This window comes from Sander vitreus, chromosome 13 (genome assembly GCF_031162955.1).
Source record: "Sander vitreus isolate 19-12246 chromosome 13, sanVit1, whole genome shotgun sequence".
Lineage (NCBI taxonomy): Eukaryota > Metazoa > Chordata > Actinopteri > Perciformes > Percidae > Sander > Sander vitreus.
Window position 1 is genome coordinate 21,695,460 of NC_135867.1, and position 19,318 is coordinate 21,714,777.

General features: G+C 39.7%; 1 protein-coding gene across 2 annotated transcripts; it reads right to left on the reverse strand.

Annotated features, from left to right (window-relative positions):
• Positions 1-1,178: 1,178 nt before the first annotated feature.
• Positions 1,179-17,042, reverse strand: ammecr1 (AMMECR nuclear protein 1). 2 transcript variants are annotated; one of them, XM_078266831.1, is made up of 6 exons: positions 15,557-17,034; positions 9,836-9,946; positions 7,767-7,881; positions 7,402-7,492; positions 7,184-7,280; positions 1,179-6,294 (listed from the first exon to the last, which is right to left on the reverse strand). In XM_078266831.1, exons 1-6 carry the CDS (start codon positions 16,042-16,044, stop codon positions 6,180-6,182), a joined length of 1,017 nt encoding a protein of 338 aa, XP_078122957.1. In that variant the 5' UTR covers positions 16,045-17,034; the 3' UTR covers positions 1,179-6,179. The 2 variants fall into 2 exon arrangements, with proteins under 2 accessions (XP_078122957.1, XP_078122958.1); XM_078266832.1 differs by lacking the exon at positions 9,836-9,946 and having other exon boundaries at positions 15,557-17,042.
• Positions 17,043-19,318: the final 2,276 nt, after the last annotated feature.

The following is a 19,318-nucleotide window of genomic DNA, read 5'->3' on the forward strand; positions in this document are numbered from 1 at the left end:
TTAGAAAACTGTACCTTGTAAAATTGTAACAACTTATTAAAATAAAACTGTAAGAGAGTTTGGCTGACCCGGCCAATACCTAGAGCAGGGGTTCCCAACACAGGGGTTGCCCCCCCTCCACCACTGTTTGGTTGAAGAGGCCGCCTCAGAGCTAATTCTGAGGGGTCGCAAGATGACAACCTCATTCAGTCTGTAGGGTCAGTTCACTAATGTTCTCAATTATCCCTATTGGCATCTAGCCATGCAGATGGTTTGTTGTCTATTTTCCCAGGTTTTGACACATTTTCTCTCTAAAAGATATACTTCCAACCCAATGTGAAGAAAATGTACAGAAAACAAAATCCACAGACTTCACTGCAGAGTGTTTTCATGGGGACAGTTTCTTTAATAGAAAATAGTTCCAATGAAAACTACTGAAAGCAAGTTTGCCATTAAAAAAAAAAAAAGACAGACCACTTGCCGGGGTCCGGTCCAATCCAGGCTTGTCATGTTATTTCATTTGAGGCCATCCAGCATTACATTTTACCCAAGATCACTTATGGCAAACTGCTCAACATAGATCAAGCTGAACAAGGATACAAAATGTTGACAAAGAATATGAGCATTAATAAAGCAAGTGTGAACTGTAACGGACCAAATGACATAATCCATAGACCAGGGGTCTTTAATCCAAGGACCCCTTAACTGAAAGACATGTAGCAGGGACCCCCTACTGCATATGTTGTTTAAAATGAAGTTGCATATTAAACTGGGCCTACAATCATTTTTAGGGCAGCCTAAAGCCTTTATACATACCTTTTGTGCATATAATACTAAGCTATTCAAATGGCCTAACAATTGCTGGCATGATTTTATAACTCATGTTTTAATGTTAAACATACATGTGGAAAACATCTGTGAATGGCCTTAGTGACTACCTTGACTATAGGCCATATTAGCAAATTCATATTTGCTAATATGTGTGATTCATGATTAGACTTTTTAAATTTTTGAAAAAACGTTCAAAAATTAAACAATAACTTGGAGGCCGCCCCTGCATTGACTCTGAGGACACCATAGGGGTCCCGGACCCCCTGTTGAAGATCCCTGCCATAGCCCATCAGTAGTCAAATGTTGCAACACAGAAATGAAATACTGCTTCTGTGGATGTGTGCTGAAAGAAAATAGAATGACACACGTTCTCTTTTCAGTAGATTTTTTTTATTTTGTATTGAATAAATGATTTTAAAAGGTAATAACAATGTTTAAAACTACATCTTCACATCCATTGCTTACATACTCAGATAACCCATCTATATAGATTCTTTCAACCCTCCCCACACTTTTTTTTTTTCTCATTTTTTCTTCTTTTTTTTTGTGTGTTTGTTTTTGTGGGGTTTTTTTCTTTTGGAATCATACTACCATAATAAATGCCCATTTCAAGTCTTGTCACACTAACAGCAATTCAATATGGAAATGAGGAAGGGTCTAGCTCTAAAGGGGATGGATTTGAAGTTCCCAGTTCATATTATTCCATAAACATTTTTTCAAGTTACTAAATAAAAAATAAAAAGATCCAAAAATCGAAAGAAAAAGAAAGAAAAATTGGTATGAGGAGTTACACCAGGCAACCCTCCCAGCCCATCAGGCCACTGCAACAGAAAAGTCATTTTGTACAGTGACACGTCTTCGAAGTCAGTGTCTCAAAAATTCAGAACATAGAAAACCACTAAAATAATTTTGAAACTAGATCCAAAATATTCTTTTGAAAAGAATTTATTTTGATGTACAAAAACAGTCATTTTCTTTTTTTTTTTTTATTTTCTTTTTAACTTTTTTTAATAAAAGCTTCAAACACAAGTTTATTGTAGTTCTTATTTCATTTGTCATTATCATTATTATTATTGATTCATTTCTTCTTTTTTTTTTATTTTTTTTTTTTTTATTATTCATCTATCAGTGCGATTGTATACCAGTGCAGCTACTGGGTCCAGAGTAACGAAAACAGGCTTTTTCATCTTTAATGGCATAAAAAATAAGGTAAAATCCATCTTTTATACAAAGTATAACTGCTGGTCTTTAGGGAAAAAAACATTTATAAACCCATAAAGCTAGGAGGCACATCATGGGATTTTCATTTTTGTAAATTATAGCAATAATAACACTAATACTACTACTAACAATAATAATAATAATAATAACAAACAAAACAAGTAACAACAATTTACAACCATTTTTAACCATCCTTGATGCCACGTACGGCTTCAGAGATGGATTCAATGAAAAATCATCGAAAAATTCGGTTGCTTAATAAATCTAGACAGTTGAGAAATCGCACACACACAAAAAACAGAACATTTTGTCAAATGCAGGGGTGTGCTTTTGGAAGGACAGGAAGCCAGGCCTGAAGAGCAGCATTTGAGCATGGCCGCTGGCATCTTTGGTTCCGTCAAACATACGAAGGTAAAATGAGCTTGAGCATTCCCCACGAAACATGAGTGACCACACGAGGAATGCCGAGGCTGAACTCTTAACCCTGGTATGGAAACCAAAACACAATCTGCTACAACAAACTACAAACGTCGTTCCGTAATATCCCATGAGGTATCGATGCTTTAAACAGTTAATCAGTACAGAAGCGGGACCATTTCCTGCGTGTTCTATGTAAAACATTAGCTCTGCATCCCGTTATATAGGAGACGCATACCTTCAACGTAGTTTGAGAGGCTGCGAAAGCCTCAGCAACAGGACCTTTTTCCATTAGTCAACAAATCAAACCTTGCCTTTCCAGAGATCAAACGGTTCAGCAGCTAAAAGGGGGGGGGAACGGAGGATGTGCTCCGAAAAAGCAGCATCCAATCTTCCGGGAGAGGCAACGGTCACTACTACTGCCACTATCTACCGAACGACACACCTTGACAAACTAGGCCATGAGGTTGGGCCAGTGTAGGGAGTAATCGAGGGGGAGAAGGGGGGGAGGCTACGCGTGGCTTCTTGTCCTTTCAAAACCTGCATGGGTGTTGACTTGCACTGGTAGGAAAAAAAACAAACACCTGTTGAACAGATCTGCATATATCAAGGATAGTAAAGGTAACACATGTAGGATTCTCTCTTTTAATATATATATATCACTGTTAAATTGTAATAACGACCATTAACTGTACATTCCATAGCCCCTATGACACGTTTGCTGCGGGGACTTTTCCTTCTTTGTTATGTGTGTTTAAGAATGTCAGTCTGTTTTATTCCCATAGGGAATTGATCCCAAAGTCACCCACAACGGTTCAGGAGAGCACAGATTGCTTTGGGGCTACCGTTTGTTTTCGGTGACCATCACATCCTTCAGTTATTAAAATGTGCCGTCATCACTCATTTCACAGCAACACACTGAAGAGAAAATCTTACACGTAGCATCTTTAAGTATGATATGATCAATGAGTCCGCATGACCAGTCACGAGCTGTGACCACCCCAATATGAGGTCCGATAGCACCATATTTGTCTTTTAAATCTCTTAATGGTTAATAAGAGTGTCTAAGCCATAGATCAAGCATATCATGGATAAAACCATAGGTCTCATACTCATACATGCAACAAAATACATTGCATGTGTATACAAAGACATATATGTAAAAGAGCATGGTCAATTTGGTTTTGCAGCAGAAGAATTCAGGTTGTGCTGTATTAAATGGACCAGGAAATGAAAGCCTGACTGTTCCTCTTTCAAACTTTTGATGTAGTGTGTCCATCATGGAAAGCATACATTTTACGAGGCATGAAATGGTCTTCCCGTGGTTTAAAGATTTAGGGGGAACAACACCACAGTGCCCGACATTATTTTAAGAGAAGGTGTTTATGTGAGGCTTTCAAAAAAAACAAAAAACAAAAGAATTGAGGACCAGCAGCTGGGTTAAGACGTGAGTAAACGGGAGACTGCAGGCATACAGGAGCCCGCATAAGTCTAACAAAGTATTAGCATTCAAGTGAGGAAAACACAACATCTGAGGCCCTTTTCTACACTGTGGTGTGAAGATGGAGCTGGGAAAGAGCAAACCACGGGACAGAGAAACAGTCAGCGCGTCATCTATCGGCCCATCATTTATTTAATCATTCATTTAAGGCAACACAACTTAAATATGGGTCATTTCGGGTTACTGTGGATGGAGTGCCAAAAGCCCTTGACATTTTTGCATAAAGAAAAATAACCTTTAGTAAAGGCTGTTACGAGTATGTCAAGTAACAAGACCCTCTCAAAAATTCCAGTTGGCAAAACTAAAGCTGAACCCAAAGCAAAACAACAGTTCAAACATTCTCACTAGTCTAGCGTGTGTGGATGTGACTCCTAACAAGTAATATCTGGATGGGAAATGGCTTCTTAAGTCCTTACAAAGCCCTGGCTTTTTATTTGTAGACCTTAACTGCAAGCCGCCGGGCCCCATGCAGAGATTCTGCCCCAACTAATTTAACTGTGTTCGCTCAAACCTACAGCTGACAAAACAGGCTGCGAATCTGTGCTGTGGACACAAACAGATCAACGGGATCTCACTGAACAGCAGAGCGTTAAAGAGGAGAACGGTGGTAGTGCGGTTTCAACAACTAAATAAACTTGCTGCATTACTGCAACTGCTTCAGAATCTAAAAAGCACAATGACATGCACTTCTACATGACACCAACGTGTTCATTGGATCACTTCCTTTGGGTGTCACGTGGTGCGTCTTCTTTCAAAATGACAATTTTAAACACATCATACTTTGTGAACGAGTGACAAAATGGTTAGCTATAATCGGAAGAGGCAAGACAATGTTTACACAACGACACGGGCAATATACAAGACATCAGACAAATGGCTGAAACAGCCGCCTTTGACTAGTATTTAGTGACGCAGCCTTGCCTGAGGCTGGCTGGTGTACGATTGCATTCAGGAGGTTGAAGATCTAATATATTAGAGGTTACCAGCCAAGTGGTACCGAATGCACTTCTGGCAATTCAAGCCAAACAACAGACTACCCTTACCGAGTGTGGAATAAAAAGAGAATATGGCTTTAAGTAGTTATAGCATGTCCCACTCAAGTGACTCCCTGCCAGTAAACTCAGACAGCAACAGACCCAGTAAATTTAAATGAAAGCATTGTCCATGCACATATTTTTCCCCCAGGGACCTGTAGTTACACCTGCTCCTCATCTCCAATGTAGGCAAATCAGACCCACTTAAAGACAATTTTACATGGATAATTAGCAAATCCCCTGCACAGACGTGATTATCCTCAGACAAAATGGCTTCCTCCACAATTACCTTGAATTTAAAAAAAAAAAAAAAAAGTTACACAAAAGAGGGAACCTTGCTGAAAGCTCTAGCCAAACAAACTCAATTCAATGTGTACAGGTTCCACCACAAAACACTACGAATGTTTAGGGGGAGGTTTCCAAAACGGGAATCTTTAGGTCATTTCTAAATTTACTCTACTGGTTTTCATCTTGCGGCAGACCAACATCTATATCCACACACAGAAATACACACACAATTGTGAGCTCAAACAATAAACAATACCAGCAAAGGGCATCACAATCCTACTATCTATACTTTGGAGTATACAGATCCCAATATATAGTTCCAACTACAACACTACAAGAGTTTACAAGGCTCAACAGTCAATCTGTTTTCTTTTTTGAGAGGAATCAGAATAGAGATGACACTGCCTTTGAGAACTGCAGTTGCGTTGCTACATGGTATACATGTCTGGATATTAAGATAAAATAAAGATGGAAAAAAATGAAAGAATTTTCTTCGAGAATTTAAACTGAAGCAAAGCCTAAACAATATAAGCGCAAGACAAATCCACCGTAAAGAGACTTCCTTCCATCCACAGAATCAAAATCCTGATTAGGTTTGCTGAAAAGACGAAATTGATAAAATCTAATATTTGTTTAATTTTAAAAAATATTAGTGGATAGGGGGGCTATAGATACATGTGTACATATGCTGCAAAAACTCAGGCAAAGAAAAATAAATGTGGATTTCTTGCCAAATGATGCTTCGTTGCCACCCGTTGCCACGTCAACGTCTGGGAGACGGCCGGCATGGCAACGGAAACTATCATCATAAAATGGTACAGTAGTAGAAATAGCTAGACCAAGAGGGGGCAGGCTCTCCTGGGAAAAGGTCCGCGGAGAGGTCCAATGATTGGTCATGCGGCTCGCTGTCAGGAATAATGGTTGTAGGGTGGTAGAGGGTGCCCAATGCCATTCTGGTAGTGATGGTGCTGGCGGTGGGCGATGTACTCTGCATAACCCATTGTCAACTTCTCGCTACGGTACCTAGGGATGAGACAAGATGTGTTTGTAAAGGCTGGCTGACCTACGTGTCATGTTAGGAAAGCTATGATCGGCCACAGTCTGCACCGATCACCCTGTTTAACACAGATGAGTCAATACTGGATTTAGGAAGTCTCAGACAGGACAACAAATATTTCTATGCATTTTTTTTGTCAGTCTCACCATGGGCAGTTGAGTATACAAATTGATGCAGCATAAACAAGATAACTTTTTTTTTTATTATTATTATTCCATGCATTCTTCTTCCTTGTCAAAATCTAGCTCCTACATTACCTACAAAGCAAATTGACCGACGACAGTTCATTTGGAAGAGTTATTCTAGTAGTGGCTAATGATGAGATGAAGAGCAGGCCACAGTGGTCTACTAATCTCACTTCTTTCTAACTCTACACCCCCACATATTTTCATTTTCAGCTTTATACAGCTTTTTTCACATATGCAGTAGTACTCCCCGATACCTGTAAATAGACACTGATGTGTTCTCCTTTAAGCGACTTGAGTGGCATATAGAGGATATAATGCATACAATTTTTTAATTTTTTTTTATTTATTTTTTTATTTAATTCATGTTAGCTTTATGTTCAGTTTTACCAATTCTGCTTGGTTGGCAAAACTTGTACATACATGCATACAGTATTTGCATAAGATTTTAGGACTTATTTTTACAGCTAAAGCTTGTTTCTGTATTTATTGTTAATCTCATATTAATGTTTAATATGTTTATGTATGCACTAATCAGAGAATCAAATTTCTCGTAAGTGTAGCTTACTGTGGCAATAAACCTTTTTCTAAATTCTAAATGAAATATGGCAAACAAAGAGTATCTCAGTGACACATTATTATATATGCATACAATAAGTCGTAATCTTACCTGGTTAACTTAATGGTCTTCCTGAAGTCATTTGTGATGGGGGCTTTGTAACCTCCCTTTCGTAGTAAGGAATCTATGGTTTGAATGTGGTCCCAACCTTGATGAAATAAGAGTTAAATCTCTTTACACATTCCTGAAAATCCACATCTGGCGCAACATTCATTGTCTCTGTAAAAAGCAGATGAGGCTGGATTGTTTGGCGCACAAATAGATCTCACCTTGCTCCTTTGCAACCTCTGGTAGGTAGGTGGCGGTGCGCTTTGATCCTTTTTCATTGAAAAACTCTATCCTTATACCGTGAACACCCACCTAGAATGACAAAACAAGCATGAAAACAATGTCTTTTTTTACGCCATAAATCGCTCCATCCAACAAAGTCAAAGTTGTCAAAAGAGCAAGGCTTAATCCAATACGGAGAACAGTTACATTTTGCGACAAATACGTTTTTGCATTTGTTCAAGCAGGTTACAGCATAATTAGCATTTAACTTAGTTTAAAAAAAATGTAAACCCCTCAAAAAATGTGTAGAAGCTGCAGTGTATTAATAGCACACAATGCAAATTTAGCAAACCATGTCTCGTACCTCCCAGTCAAGGTAATCCCCGACGTCTTCAAAGTTGGTGAGAAGAGACACTGAGCAGAAGAGGCGAGGCAGCTCATCCCTTGTCATAGGGGGGAAGCGGCTGTCTTTAAGGGCACTGCATGCATATAAGCACAAAGAAAATACCATATCAAGAGGTGATTAAGAAAAAAAAAAAAGCACTCCGATTACCTTCATTTTTATTTTATTGAGGGATCAGTAATGCCTTTTCTCTAATGTAGATGACCTGAGCGTGAGCGTGGTTGCAGCATGGACTCTGATGCTCAATGCTGTTTGTAATGCGTGTGTGTCTGTACACAGTACCAGTTAGGCGCTGTCCGTTTACATATATTTGACACATCAGCTGTGTGTCTGCCCTCAGGTCAAAAATGCTGGTGAAAAACATTCCACACCAGGTATTTACAGAGGGCCCTGTTTACACTGAAAGACTCACTCTCACGCCCCATGCTGTCTCTCATTTGTTAGATACGTCATGTAATGGTTAACATGACATTTAAAGGGGCGCTATGCAGTTTGCTCGCAGGTTTCTCTATAGAGCTCCCCCTACAGCTTCGGAATAGATATTTGGCAACTCCTTTGTTTACTTGTGTCTGACTCCTCGCTAGGTCAGTCTGCCGTTTCCTCTTTCTCCGTTCCTCCGACAATACTTTCCTAGCTTTCTGCTTCTTTTTTGCCGGCTCAGCCATGACGATAGTGTGAAAAACTCCATCGCTACCTTGTTAGCCGGTTCCTGAATGGGCGTATGCGTGCAGTGCCGTGAAGCAATTTGTTACATCGCGAGACCTGATATCACGCGATACTTCCCGACGCTGAGGCTGGCGACTCGCCGGCCGAAAGTTGCAAGGGTGGTTTTTCCGTTCACAGGCGCTAGGGGGGGGAGCGAGACGACCACCATTCAACTCGAAAAAAAAGTCATATAACCATTCCAATGACTCCGAAGCTGTTCAGTTATGGTAAATTAAGCTAAAAAAAACAAAACGCATAGTTCCCCTTTAAATATTCATAACATAAATGTTGATGTTCTAATTGAAACACTTGCCCACCCAAGCCAAGTAGTGCCCAACCAGCGTTTAACCCACCAGTCGGATGATCCACATTGTTGGTAGGCATCACAGTGGACCAGAACCAAAATGTATTGTCACTTGCCCATCAAAAAGGTCTTGTTCTCAGATGACAAGTCACATATCATCGCAGGACTCCAGATTATTGTTTCCCTTAATTTGAGCACCAGTCCAATTTTAAGAGCACCAATTTAAAAAATCGAAATTCAGCATGACACTTTCATACTTGAGCAATATTACTTGTGTCACTGATTCAATGTGGGTTAAACCTGTATCACGGCGGTGTTCCCCGGACTCCCAATACAACTACACAAGGACTCTTTATTATCACAACTTTACATTTTTGAATTAAAACACATTTACAACAGTCCATACATTACAGTTATCACTACATTTCATTTGTGTCACTGCCTGGCCTTTTGATCTCATGAGTGCCAGGTCATCAGGATAAATAAAGGACTTCAGCATCTTTTTACATCAACGCCAGTGTTGATAACAACTTGTGTTGCTAGCTCAGTGTAACTGCAGTTTGACGATTAATAAAAATGCTCACACATATACAGTACCCATTGGTCTAAATAAATAAATGTCAACACAAAACATTCATGGAAGAAAAAAAAGAAAAAAAAAAACCTACTTATGGACATTAATAACCTTTTTGAATATTTTTTGAAGCCCCAGGACCTGGGATCAAAGGAGACACACGCTCCTCACTGCAAGCTACATGAATGAAACAGAACAAAAGCAAATACTATAAGAAACAGAAATTATGTTGTTTTTTTTGCACTCATGCACAGGCCAACTATCAGTTCTGGGGGTAATTTATTACTACTGAAAAAGTCGCCCATGTTAGGGGTCTTTATTCCAATAATGCTGGTTGTTCTCTAAATTTATACTATTTTACTACTGCGCCACCATTTCTCATGCTCCATCGCAGCATTTGGTCTATAGCTTTGAAACATAGAAACATAACTTTGTATTGTTGCTTACCTGGTAAGGGTGTACTCCCTGAGTCCTGAGTGCAGATTCATGGCAGAAAATGTACCTATACAACCTCGCAACCGCTTGTCTCTGCCTATTTTCCATGTGACAAACAGCGGGCTGAAAAATAACAAAGGGGACTGTGTTAACAGAGTCAAATTTTAAAAACGTGCACATCGGATGTACATTTCTGTAGAATACAAAAGTTGGTTAACAGCACACATCAGTCAGTTTTGATGGTGTATGCCACAGCTGTTATTCACATTAGGTTAAACTGGCACACGTGTCTTCTACACCCTGATGGATCAGCTTTCATCCAAGACTGCAGGCTTTTGTTCATCGCGTTGGTTCATCTTTCCACCCATGACTTGATAACCTATTCTTTTTTTTAAACAATACATTTCTATCCTTCATGAAGTTATATGGATGTTCCAACTTTTTTGTATGTTGCAACTGCTTCCGGTAAAGAACATTAGCATGTAAATTAGCCTAGTGAAGTTGATCACATGAAGGATGTCTTGTAAAAATGTATCACGTGTCTGCGTCATAAACAAAATGTGTTCATGACAACGACCCAACAAATACTGCATAACAGGACCCAACAGTGCTTCAGTTTAGTTTAAAAAGGTATCGCATTTGGGTTTGCATCAGTAATGTTCATTGAATTAAGCAATTCAGAGAACACTCAACGTTGTGACATTGTTGGTAGGCATCACAGTGGACCAGAACCAAAATGTATTGTCACTTGCCCATCAAAAAGGTCTTGTTCTCAGATGACAAGTCACATATCATCGCAGGACTCCAGATTATTGTTTCCCTTAATTTGAGCACCAGTCCAATTTTAAGAGCACCAATTAAAAAAATCAAAATTCAGCATGACACTTTCATACTTGAGCAATATTACTTGTGTCACTGATTCATTCTCTGGTAACAGACTGATTTTATGGAAACAAGTGTTTTCTTGTCTTCTTCGAAACTCATAAAGCACAGACATTTGTTATTTATCTTTCCTACTATTTCCGACATTTTCTTTTTAATGGACCAATATGGAGCCACTACTGATACAACTTGGTGATTTTGTTTATCTCTCTTGCTCTAATAACAAAAATTAAAGTGTGTGTAGTAGTGTAAAGAGAAAGGAGAAAAAAGGAAAAAAAAATTAGCTCAGAGTGTTTCCCCGGTAAAGACATTGTGAATACCAGAACAAATACTGGTACTTCAATTTTGACACTGGCTCGTACACAATGTCTTTTTTTTGTTTAATCCATAGAGTCTTCAACTAGAATTCCTACACTGTTTATATATATATATAAAAAAAAAAAAAAAAAAAGGCTTTAAAATTCAAATTTTACAAAAAGAAACATACATGAGACATTTTCTCTTTGAACAAATCTTACATTTTATTTTTAGCTTCTTCACATATGAAACAACCGTTTTACAAAATTAAAACCAAAATTTCGAGTTCTGATTCAATGAAGTACCAGTAATTAAAAACAAAAATGTAAATTACAAAAGGAACAAAAAATTACAGCTACAGCACATAGGTGCAAAATGGTCTAATGCAAAAAAAACGAAGTGGTGTCTAATGGCCACCGATGTAGAATTTGATGTCTTACAAGTTTCACCCAGCAGTTCCTCAGAAACCTTTATATGGCAAGTGTCCAGCAGCTTCATTATACCTTTCCTGAAACATTTCCCCCTTGTCTACCAGTGAGGAAAGGCTCCTCCGGCGTTGTCCTCAAAGGGGGCGGGGGGGTCGACAGGGGCAAAGGTTGATGTAGAAAGGAAAAGATTGCTAGTGTTTACCATTTGGTAGCACAATGGATAAGATAACATGGATGAACAAGACAGCATGTTTGCTAGCTACTTATTACTTTCAAATTGTAATCTTAAATGTCAGTTGTTTGTTTAGCTTACTATAGCTACAAAAATAAAAGTAGTTTACTGTATAGCAATAAGTTACCAAACATAACATTACACAGATTTCAATTAACCCTACCGAACAAATAACTACAGTTGTCTTATCAAGTTGTACAACCATTCAAGTCAACTTAAGTAAGCTAGCTAAATTGGCTGACTAGTTATGCTAACGTACCTGCAGCAGCGCTCGCTGGCTAGCGTGGTCCATTCGTCTTCTTGCAGTCAAAATGAAGCAATTAAAAAAAAAAATGTAAAAAAAAAAATATATATAAATTGTATCCTGTGTTCTGTGTTGTTCCTTGAAGCTGCTACCTTTGCGCATATATTGAGTAACAGCAGCATGTGACCCTTCATTTGGAGAAGTCTGGCTGTTTTACTAATACCAACAATATGTAGGATACGATGAGCCTTGTAAGCTAGACGGTCGGTCTAGACAGCAGAAACACAACTCTGTCTCAACGTGATTCACAATGAATTTATGAGTTTACCATGACTTAAAATAAAGGGCCCATTTGCATGAAGCCTTGGTTCCCATTTCTAAATTTTAGTACCACTATCTTAAAAAAGGTCATGAAATGTGACAAAATATTCACAATCTGAGGCAATGAATTGTTCACTGGCTAACTTTGCTGAGCACTGTGCCTATTTTAAATGTTGCAGTTGTTCTTCTGAGCATTTCAATAATTCAATCTGACAATGCCCCCAAGTGAAGGACATGTCGAGGACACCACAGACCAGAATTAAGAGTTTCTCAAACCTGTTGGAGTTTTCACATTTCTACATTCCTAGTCTGATTGGCTGCTTGGCTTTAGACCTTAGTTCCATGTGGTGAAGGTTAAGCGCAACCCCAATGTTCACCCTTGAACACTGACAGACATAATTCATTCGTTTAATTCAAAAGGAATTTATTTCTCTAAGGGATGTTGGGAAGTTTAAGTATTGCATGCTCAGATCTACATTGATTGTGCAAGTAAAAAACTCAACTATTTTTGAGAGCTTCTGATGTGTAAAGCTTAATGGCTTTCTGAGCCCTTTCTGAACACTTTCCCAACGTCCCTGCTGAAGGAAATAACACACAATTTACAATTGGGGATGACACGGAAAATACAAATAAAAATTTACAAATGTACATAGCAACAAACACTTCTGCTCAACATACAAAGGACCCACATTATGTTGATGTTTTCAACTGTTTTGATCAAAATTATTACTAATAATCAGCAGCAAACACTATTTTTTCATCAAACTATATCTATTCAGGAATTCTTTGCAATGATCGCACAGGTGACATCAGTTAATGTTTATGAAGGTTTAATGCTTAGCATGGACATTGGACTGGGCCTTGCAGTAATGGTCTTGAAAGGGATTTTTAAATGAACACACCAACAGTGGGAGAGAGAGGACTGGGAAAATATTCTGTGGTAGCTCACATATTTGAGCCTGGACTGGTGGATTAATGTATGGAGGCAGCCATGTATGTAATCAGGAATGTCTGAAATGAATGGCAAAAAAATTAAGTGTTGGGTCTGCATTTCTCGATTATCCCCATGTATTTGGTTAGTCTAGCTAAGACCAAAGACGTGGTACAGTTAGCTGTATCCACTCTGTCTGGGAAATTCAATTGTCAATTCATTGTTCAGTGTTTTCCGCACCACTATCAATTTTAAATGGTTCTCATATTTGAATGTGTAAAGCCTTTGCCTGGAATTTGCTGAGGTGATTTTGAGATAGACTCTAGATAGAGATGTAAGTGTGATACTTTTTTGAGGCTACGCTTGTATAATTAAAGGCTTCAGTAGGTTGGATTTTCTTTCAAAGGTCAACATGCCAGAAGCAGCATTTCAACAGACTCATTATCCAATACAGCCTCAACTATAAAAAGGCTAAAAAAGATATGATAGGAATGTGCTGAGTAAGTAAGTAAGAATGTATTAAACATATATACAGTGGTTATGAGGGATTGTTTACCATAATTAGGGCTGGGTATCATTCAAATATTTTCAATACCGGTACAGATACCAATACCGTGACTTCAATACTGGTTCCTGAAAGATACTTTTTTCGATACCAATTTTATCAAATCCATTTAAAACAAAAAGAAATTACAACATTATGGCACAAAGCCCTTATTTATTGTTCAGCTCCTACTACTTGAACCCTGTATCTGTGTAACATAAGAGTTTTTCCTGCGCGTCTCTTTGACGTGTAACGTTAGACAGCCAATCACCAGCATTTTTAGATCTTGGTAGAAACACACTGCATGCTTATTGTCTCACTGATATTGAATGACGAGGTATTTTTTGACACTCGATACTAAGGAGGCAATTTGGTCGGTACTCAGCCCTCACCATAATGATTACCTGCAAAAACCCTGAGTGTTGGAACTGTTTACATTAAACACACGCCATTCACAAACCATCATATGCACCTGAAATGTACGCACCATTGTTTTTAGTGTCTGCATGGTGAAGTTAAAGAGTGCCTTTTAATTTTACACTTTAACTTGTTATGACCATAGAAAGAAACATTTAAAAACACAATACAGCAATTCCTTTGACTATTTTTAGGTCAATACAGCGGAATAGTAAACTCTAGTTGTAATTGTAAACAATAACTTCAGAGCCTCAACATGTAAGTAAAACCCCTGCAAAGTCACATATCACATCACAACCCTTATCTGAGGTGGGGTCAACATGTTTCAGTGGAGGGCGGTCTCGGGCAGAAAGCATAACGTTACATTAATCTTTTGGTTAATTTGGTCGTGTTTAGTGAATGCTTCAAATGAATAAACATTGCATTTGTTTTTATATTTATTTAGCATTGCCAATGCATTATTTTTTTGTTAAATATGGCGATAAGGAATGCTTAGGACTTAGCAGCAAACACCTTTTCTTTGTTGGTTGGAGCCTTCTTTTTACAGTCTTTGGTTGGTGCTGAACTCGGTTAACGATAGTGTCCCTTAATTCGACAGTACACCTACCAGACCGTAAAACGAGCGATTAATGTGACCGCTTATCGTGAGCCTATAGAGCATTTTAAGACATTTACTATTAAATTACTTACCACAAGCTAATTTGTGCTTCGTTGCTAAGCTAATGTAGCTTACAAAGCTAAGCCTGGTATGTGGCAATTTAGAGTTCATTGAGGGCAACATAAAATATTTATAATACTAACGGTGAGTTTTAATGAATAGTATTTTAGCTGTTTAAAAGCTCTATCGTAACTAGCAAAACGTCTACTGTTAACCCGACAAAATAAGCGATGTTATCTTACTCGTTTCCACCCTTTTAGCTTTAGTGTCAGTGGCTAGCTAATATTAGCTTGTAGCAAACAGGCTCAACGTCAGCCAGTGTTGTTTGAGTTAGCTAGACAAACAGTATTGCATAATGTTCATTTCGCTGAGTAGCGACGGGAAATATAAAAATACATCAGAGTACATCATTTAGTCATAGGTAACATAGCATGATAACATCATATCAAATCATTCATTCTAACGTTAATGTTAGCTAGCTAGGTTAGTGGAGTTGCGGGCCAGTGCCGACCATAGACATAGCTACTGTACTTCTATAGTACCGACAGTCAAGGCGACAAGGCCCAAATTCCAACTTGGCCAAATTAAGCTATGGTCGCTAGTTTTCACGTTAAATTCATTATAAGTCAAATATTGTCTCGATGTGACAGTTTGTGCCCTCAACACTGAAGCAGAATCCAGAGGCAACCCCACCAAGTGTGCCGCAAAAGACATTAGTTGAGAGACTACATCGATGAGCTTTGACATGCAGCAAAACAACAAAAGACAAAGATACTCACTAGGGATCATTTGTAAACCTGGGTGTTCTTGGAGGCTGGTATCCGTAGAGGTGGCAATAAAGCACGTCAAAACAGAAGCAGCACATCTCCGCTGAGACGACCATTTTTCTGCTTCCACCTCCCGAACCAGGTCCCGAGCTGAGATTTGGGGAGAGGCCGGATGAAGTGTAACCGGCCTGGGCTGGGGACAGAGCGTTGGAGCCGCCGCCGCTGCTGCTGCTGCTACTACTACTGCTGCTGCTGCTAACGCTACCCCCGGGTCCCCCCAGGCCGTTGGCTCTGATCACGTTCGCCGCTGCTGCAACGGTCGCGGAGGAGCCAATCCCCAACTCCGAGCCACAATGTCCGCTTCCTGCCACTCCGTTTCCTATCCCCACCCCACCGGGACCCCCCGACCCGGGCGATCCCGACAGCTTCTGCTTCTTCACCCCGCAGCACCCGGCCGCCATCTTGGAACAATCTGCACCGACACACCGCTTCCGACCCATAACCGTCACCGCGGGAAGGGAGGGGGTGAACGCCGACCAGACGTAGAAATCCCACTGCGTTGAAACGTATGACGGACAATACTCCACTGTCACTCTTTTATTTTTTTGTCGGACGACGAAATAACCTATGTGAGAAGACTGCAATGTCACCCTAGCGTTGCCTTTAAAAATGCGTGACTTCGCTAAGCAAAATCCATAGCTGGATAAGCGTTTTTTCCTTGAGTAGTCAGCCAGTCCAGCTTTGGACAACGGTGTTCCAGTGGATCACCGATAACGTCAAGTCCCAGCCAAATATTCACCCCTTTTCCCTAACACGAAACCATCCGAGGCGATCTCAGTCAGTTCCCCTAAATGTTCAGGGAGTGAACAGTCCAAACAGGCCGCAGATGACAGTAGCCAGGCGGTCCAGATGTGAAGCCGACAGCCAGTGCGCTGTAGCCCAGCAGCACACCTCTCCAAGTGGAAGCCGGGAGCTTGAGTACGCAGCAGGACCCATAAGCTTTAGCACAAATTGCGCAAAATGTGTTGGGCAGCGTAGCTTCTCATTGCACCAGCTTGTTTGCCACTGCCTCACGAACTTCTAATTACACAACAGGCCCAGTATGTTGGAATTCCAGACACTGGGATAACGCAGAGTAAAATGGCATCTGACAATGCGGGTTTGGCATGGCACTATACAAACGCATCAACGCCGAGCAAGTCATTTCAGTAACGTCAGCCCACAGTTTGCACCTGCATGATGCCTGTTCTTGGACCTGGTTGAAAAATTCTAAATAACAGCTCCGCGTCAAACGTAGAACTGAAAGTTTTCAGTAGGTTTGTTTGGAGGTTGTCATCCGTTTATGGGGATACATATAGAGCATTCTAGTCCGTGAGCCGTGAGAAATCCTCAGGGTTTGGCAACCCTCGCTCCGCACCCGTCTCTCAGCTGCTACCATTCAGTGCTGTTCGGGTAAAAGCCCTGATCAGTCTGTGGGCACAAGCATCGGTGTCGTCGGCACGTCGGAAGCGGATTCAGAATGTGGGTTGCGCACAGTTGCTACGCATTCTGCGTAGCTTCTCGGGGTATCAAATGTGCGCTAGTGCCGTGGAAGCATGCGCGCTCCCGACGTCCATACGCATGCATGCGTGCATGGAAAACTATCGGTAGCCTAGGGGTCTTCAACGTTTTTTAACGGCGACGGAGCAGGGACCTCTAGCCTACTACATATATTGTATACAATTAAGTTGCATATTAAACTGGGCCTACAATAACGTGTGGGCTGCCTAAAGCCTTTACCCTTTTAGTGCATAGAATACTAAGCTATTAAAATATTTGTTGGCATCAATTATGTTACAATGTTAAACATAGGCCTACAAGTGGCACAGTGAATCCTTATTAACTGTATCTGTGGATGGCTATCTTAGTGACTACCTTACCCATAGGACCTCCTGTTAAAGATCTCTCCTATAAGCTATAATAGAGGTAGAGTGATCTTTCTGCTCTGGGTCTATTCTTTCAATTATCTAGGTAGGTTACTTAATTTAATTAAGTTTGAAGCAGTGTAAAGCTGCTAAACAGTGTCCTGTTGATTCTCAGTGTCTATTTGCTTTGTCTTTACCCCTATTTGCTGTCAAGTTCAGACATATTTGAGTTTATCATGTGGGCCAGAGCAGTAAGCACCCACAGGCACCCCTCCCAAGTGCCTCATGACTGACTCAGCATAAGGCTTCAGGCCTGTTTTAAAATGTATAGCTATTGTTGACTCTGGTGGATATTGACTGAGCATTTGCCTGGTAACATGCCTCCTTGGGCACTTCCCCCTCCCATGTTTTTTGTTTAAGTTTCTTATTAAGTGAATCAAGAAAATTTTTCTTTGTCATTAAATGTGTACTGTAAATGAGGCAATTGTTCTTTTAAACAAATGAGAGCAAAGCCCTTCGAAATCATTGCACTAGGTCTTTCCTATTTATATTCATATACATGTTGTTGCAGTGGGGTCAACACTCATGATTTTCCTTATCTGTGCAGGTTGTTTTGAGATTATTCAAACTTTAAATAAATAAATATTCATGTTTTATGATAACAGAAACTGCCTAGGCTTGCATTGGAATACAAGTCATCAGAAAAATAAAAATGTCCTCAGTTGTGTAGTGATCCTGTATGATGCAATACAATACAATAGCTTCTTTGTCACATTTAGCACTGTAAAGTCCTGAAGTATAGTTTAATTAGCTCTAATTCACCCTTATTAATGGATACTCAGACGACTTAATTATTATGTAAGCTACTTTACTTAGATTGCAATTCTTTTATCATATAAATATTTTCCGAGTGAGAAACCCCATCGTAGAACATTTAGCTTAGTAGAGCATGAAGCTGACATGGCTGTATCCTCTTTAAAACCTCATTCGTGCAACCATTGGCTTTTAGACACGGATGATTGCAATGCGATCCACCCAATGCAGATTATCTTTTGAAACTACAACAGGAAAGAGGAAAGCAGGCTGAATGTCCTCCCATTCCATCTATAGTAATAGAGTGGGCACTGCTGTTCAATGTCAAGGTGGCTTTATAAGCCAAATAGGCTGAGCTGAGAGCATTATTGTTGGCATTTTAATCTTCCTATTTAAGAAAAAAATCCCCACATGCACAATCACCATTTAGTGAATATATATGGAAAGAATAGACTGTTTTGTTCCATTCATTCACTGTCTGTTCTATTCTTGGGAGCATGAGACAATCTGGCATGTTGTTATTAGGCCTTGTGGTGGAATTTCCCGTGCCATGCAGCAGTGCTCACTCGCCACTGAGTCTATGTGTACTGTCGCTGACTGAAGACAGTGAATGAGCCATACTCATGATGATTCGAATAAACTGAAAGTCTGGCAAAACTTCACATGTTCTTCAAAAAGTCAGAAAATAGAAAATAACTGTAGTCACTTTGCACCCCTGCTTGAATAGAAATTTATTTGAATGGGACTAAAGGGAATATTATATAACTGGTCTTTTAACTTCCCTGTGGCATATAAAGGCTATAGTATATCATCAAGGGTTTGATCAATATCAGTGACCCAATGATTACTTCTCCAGTCTACTGCTGAGATTCCCGGATATCAAAACAATATTTTACTGTTAGCCAATCTCCTGTTTTGGCATCAAAATCTCTCCACCTACTGAAGTTTCAAGGAACTCTGAATTCCCGTACCATGTGTGTTATTACCTCTATGGTTTCAATTGCTCAGTAATAGATGATAAATAATCAATATGATGGATATGCAGGCCAGCATCAAA

Coding starts and splice junctions, on each gene's coding strand:
- ammecr1 (XM_078266831.1), bottom strand. CDS start 16,044: ATGGGTCGGAAGCGGTGTGTCGGTGCAGATTGTTCCAAGATGGCGGCC. Junction 7,493..7,766: donor GGGATTACCTTGACTGGGAG/GTACGAGACATG, acceptor TTGTCATTCTAG/GTGGGTGTTCACGGTATAAG. Junction 6,295..7,183: donor AAGACCATTAAGTTAACCAG/GTAAGATTACGA, acceptor TCTCATCCCTAG/GTACCGTAGCGAGAAGTTGA.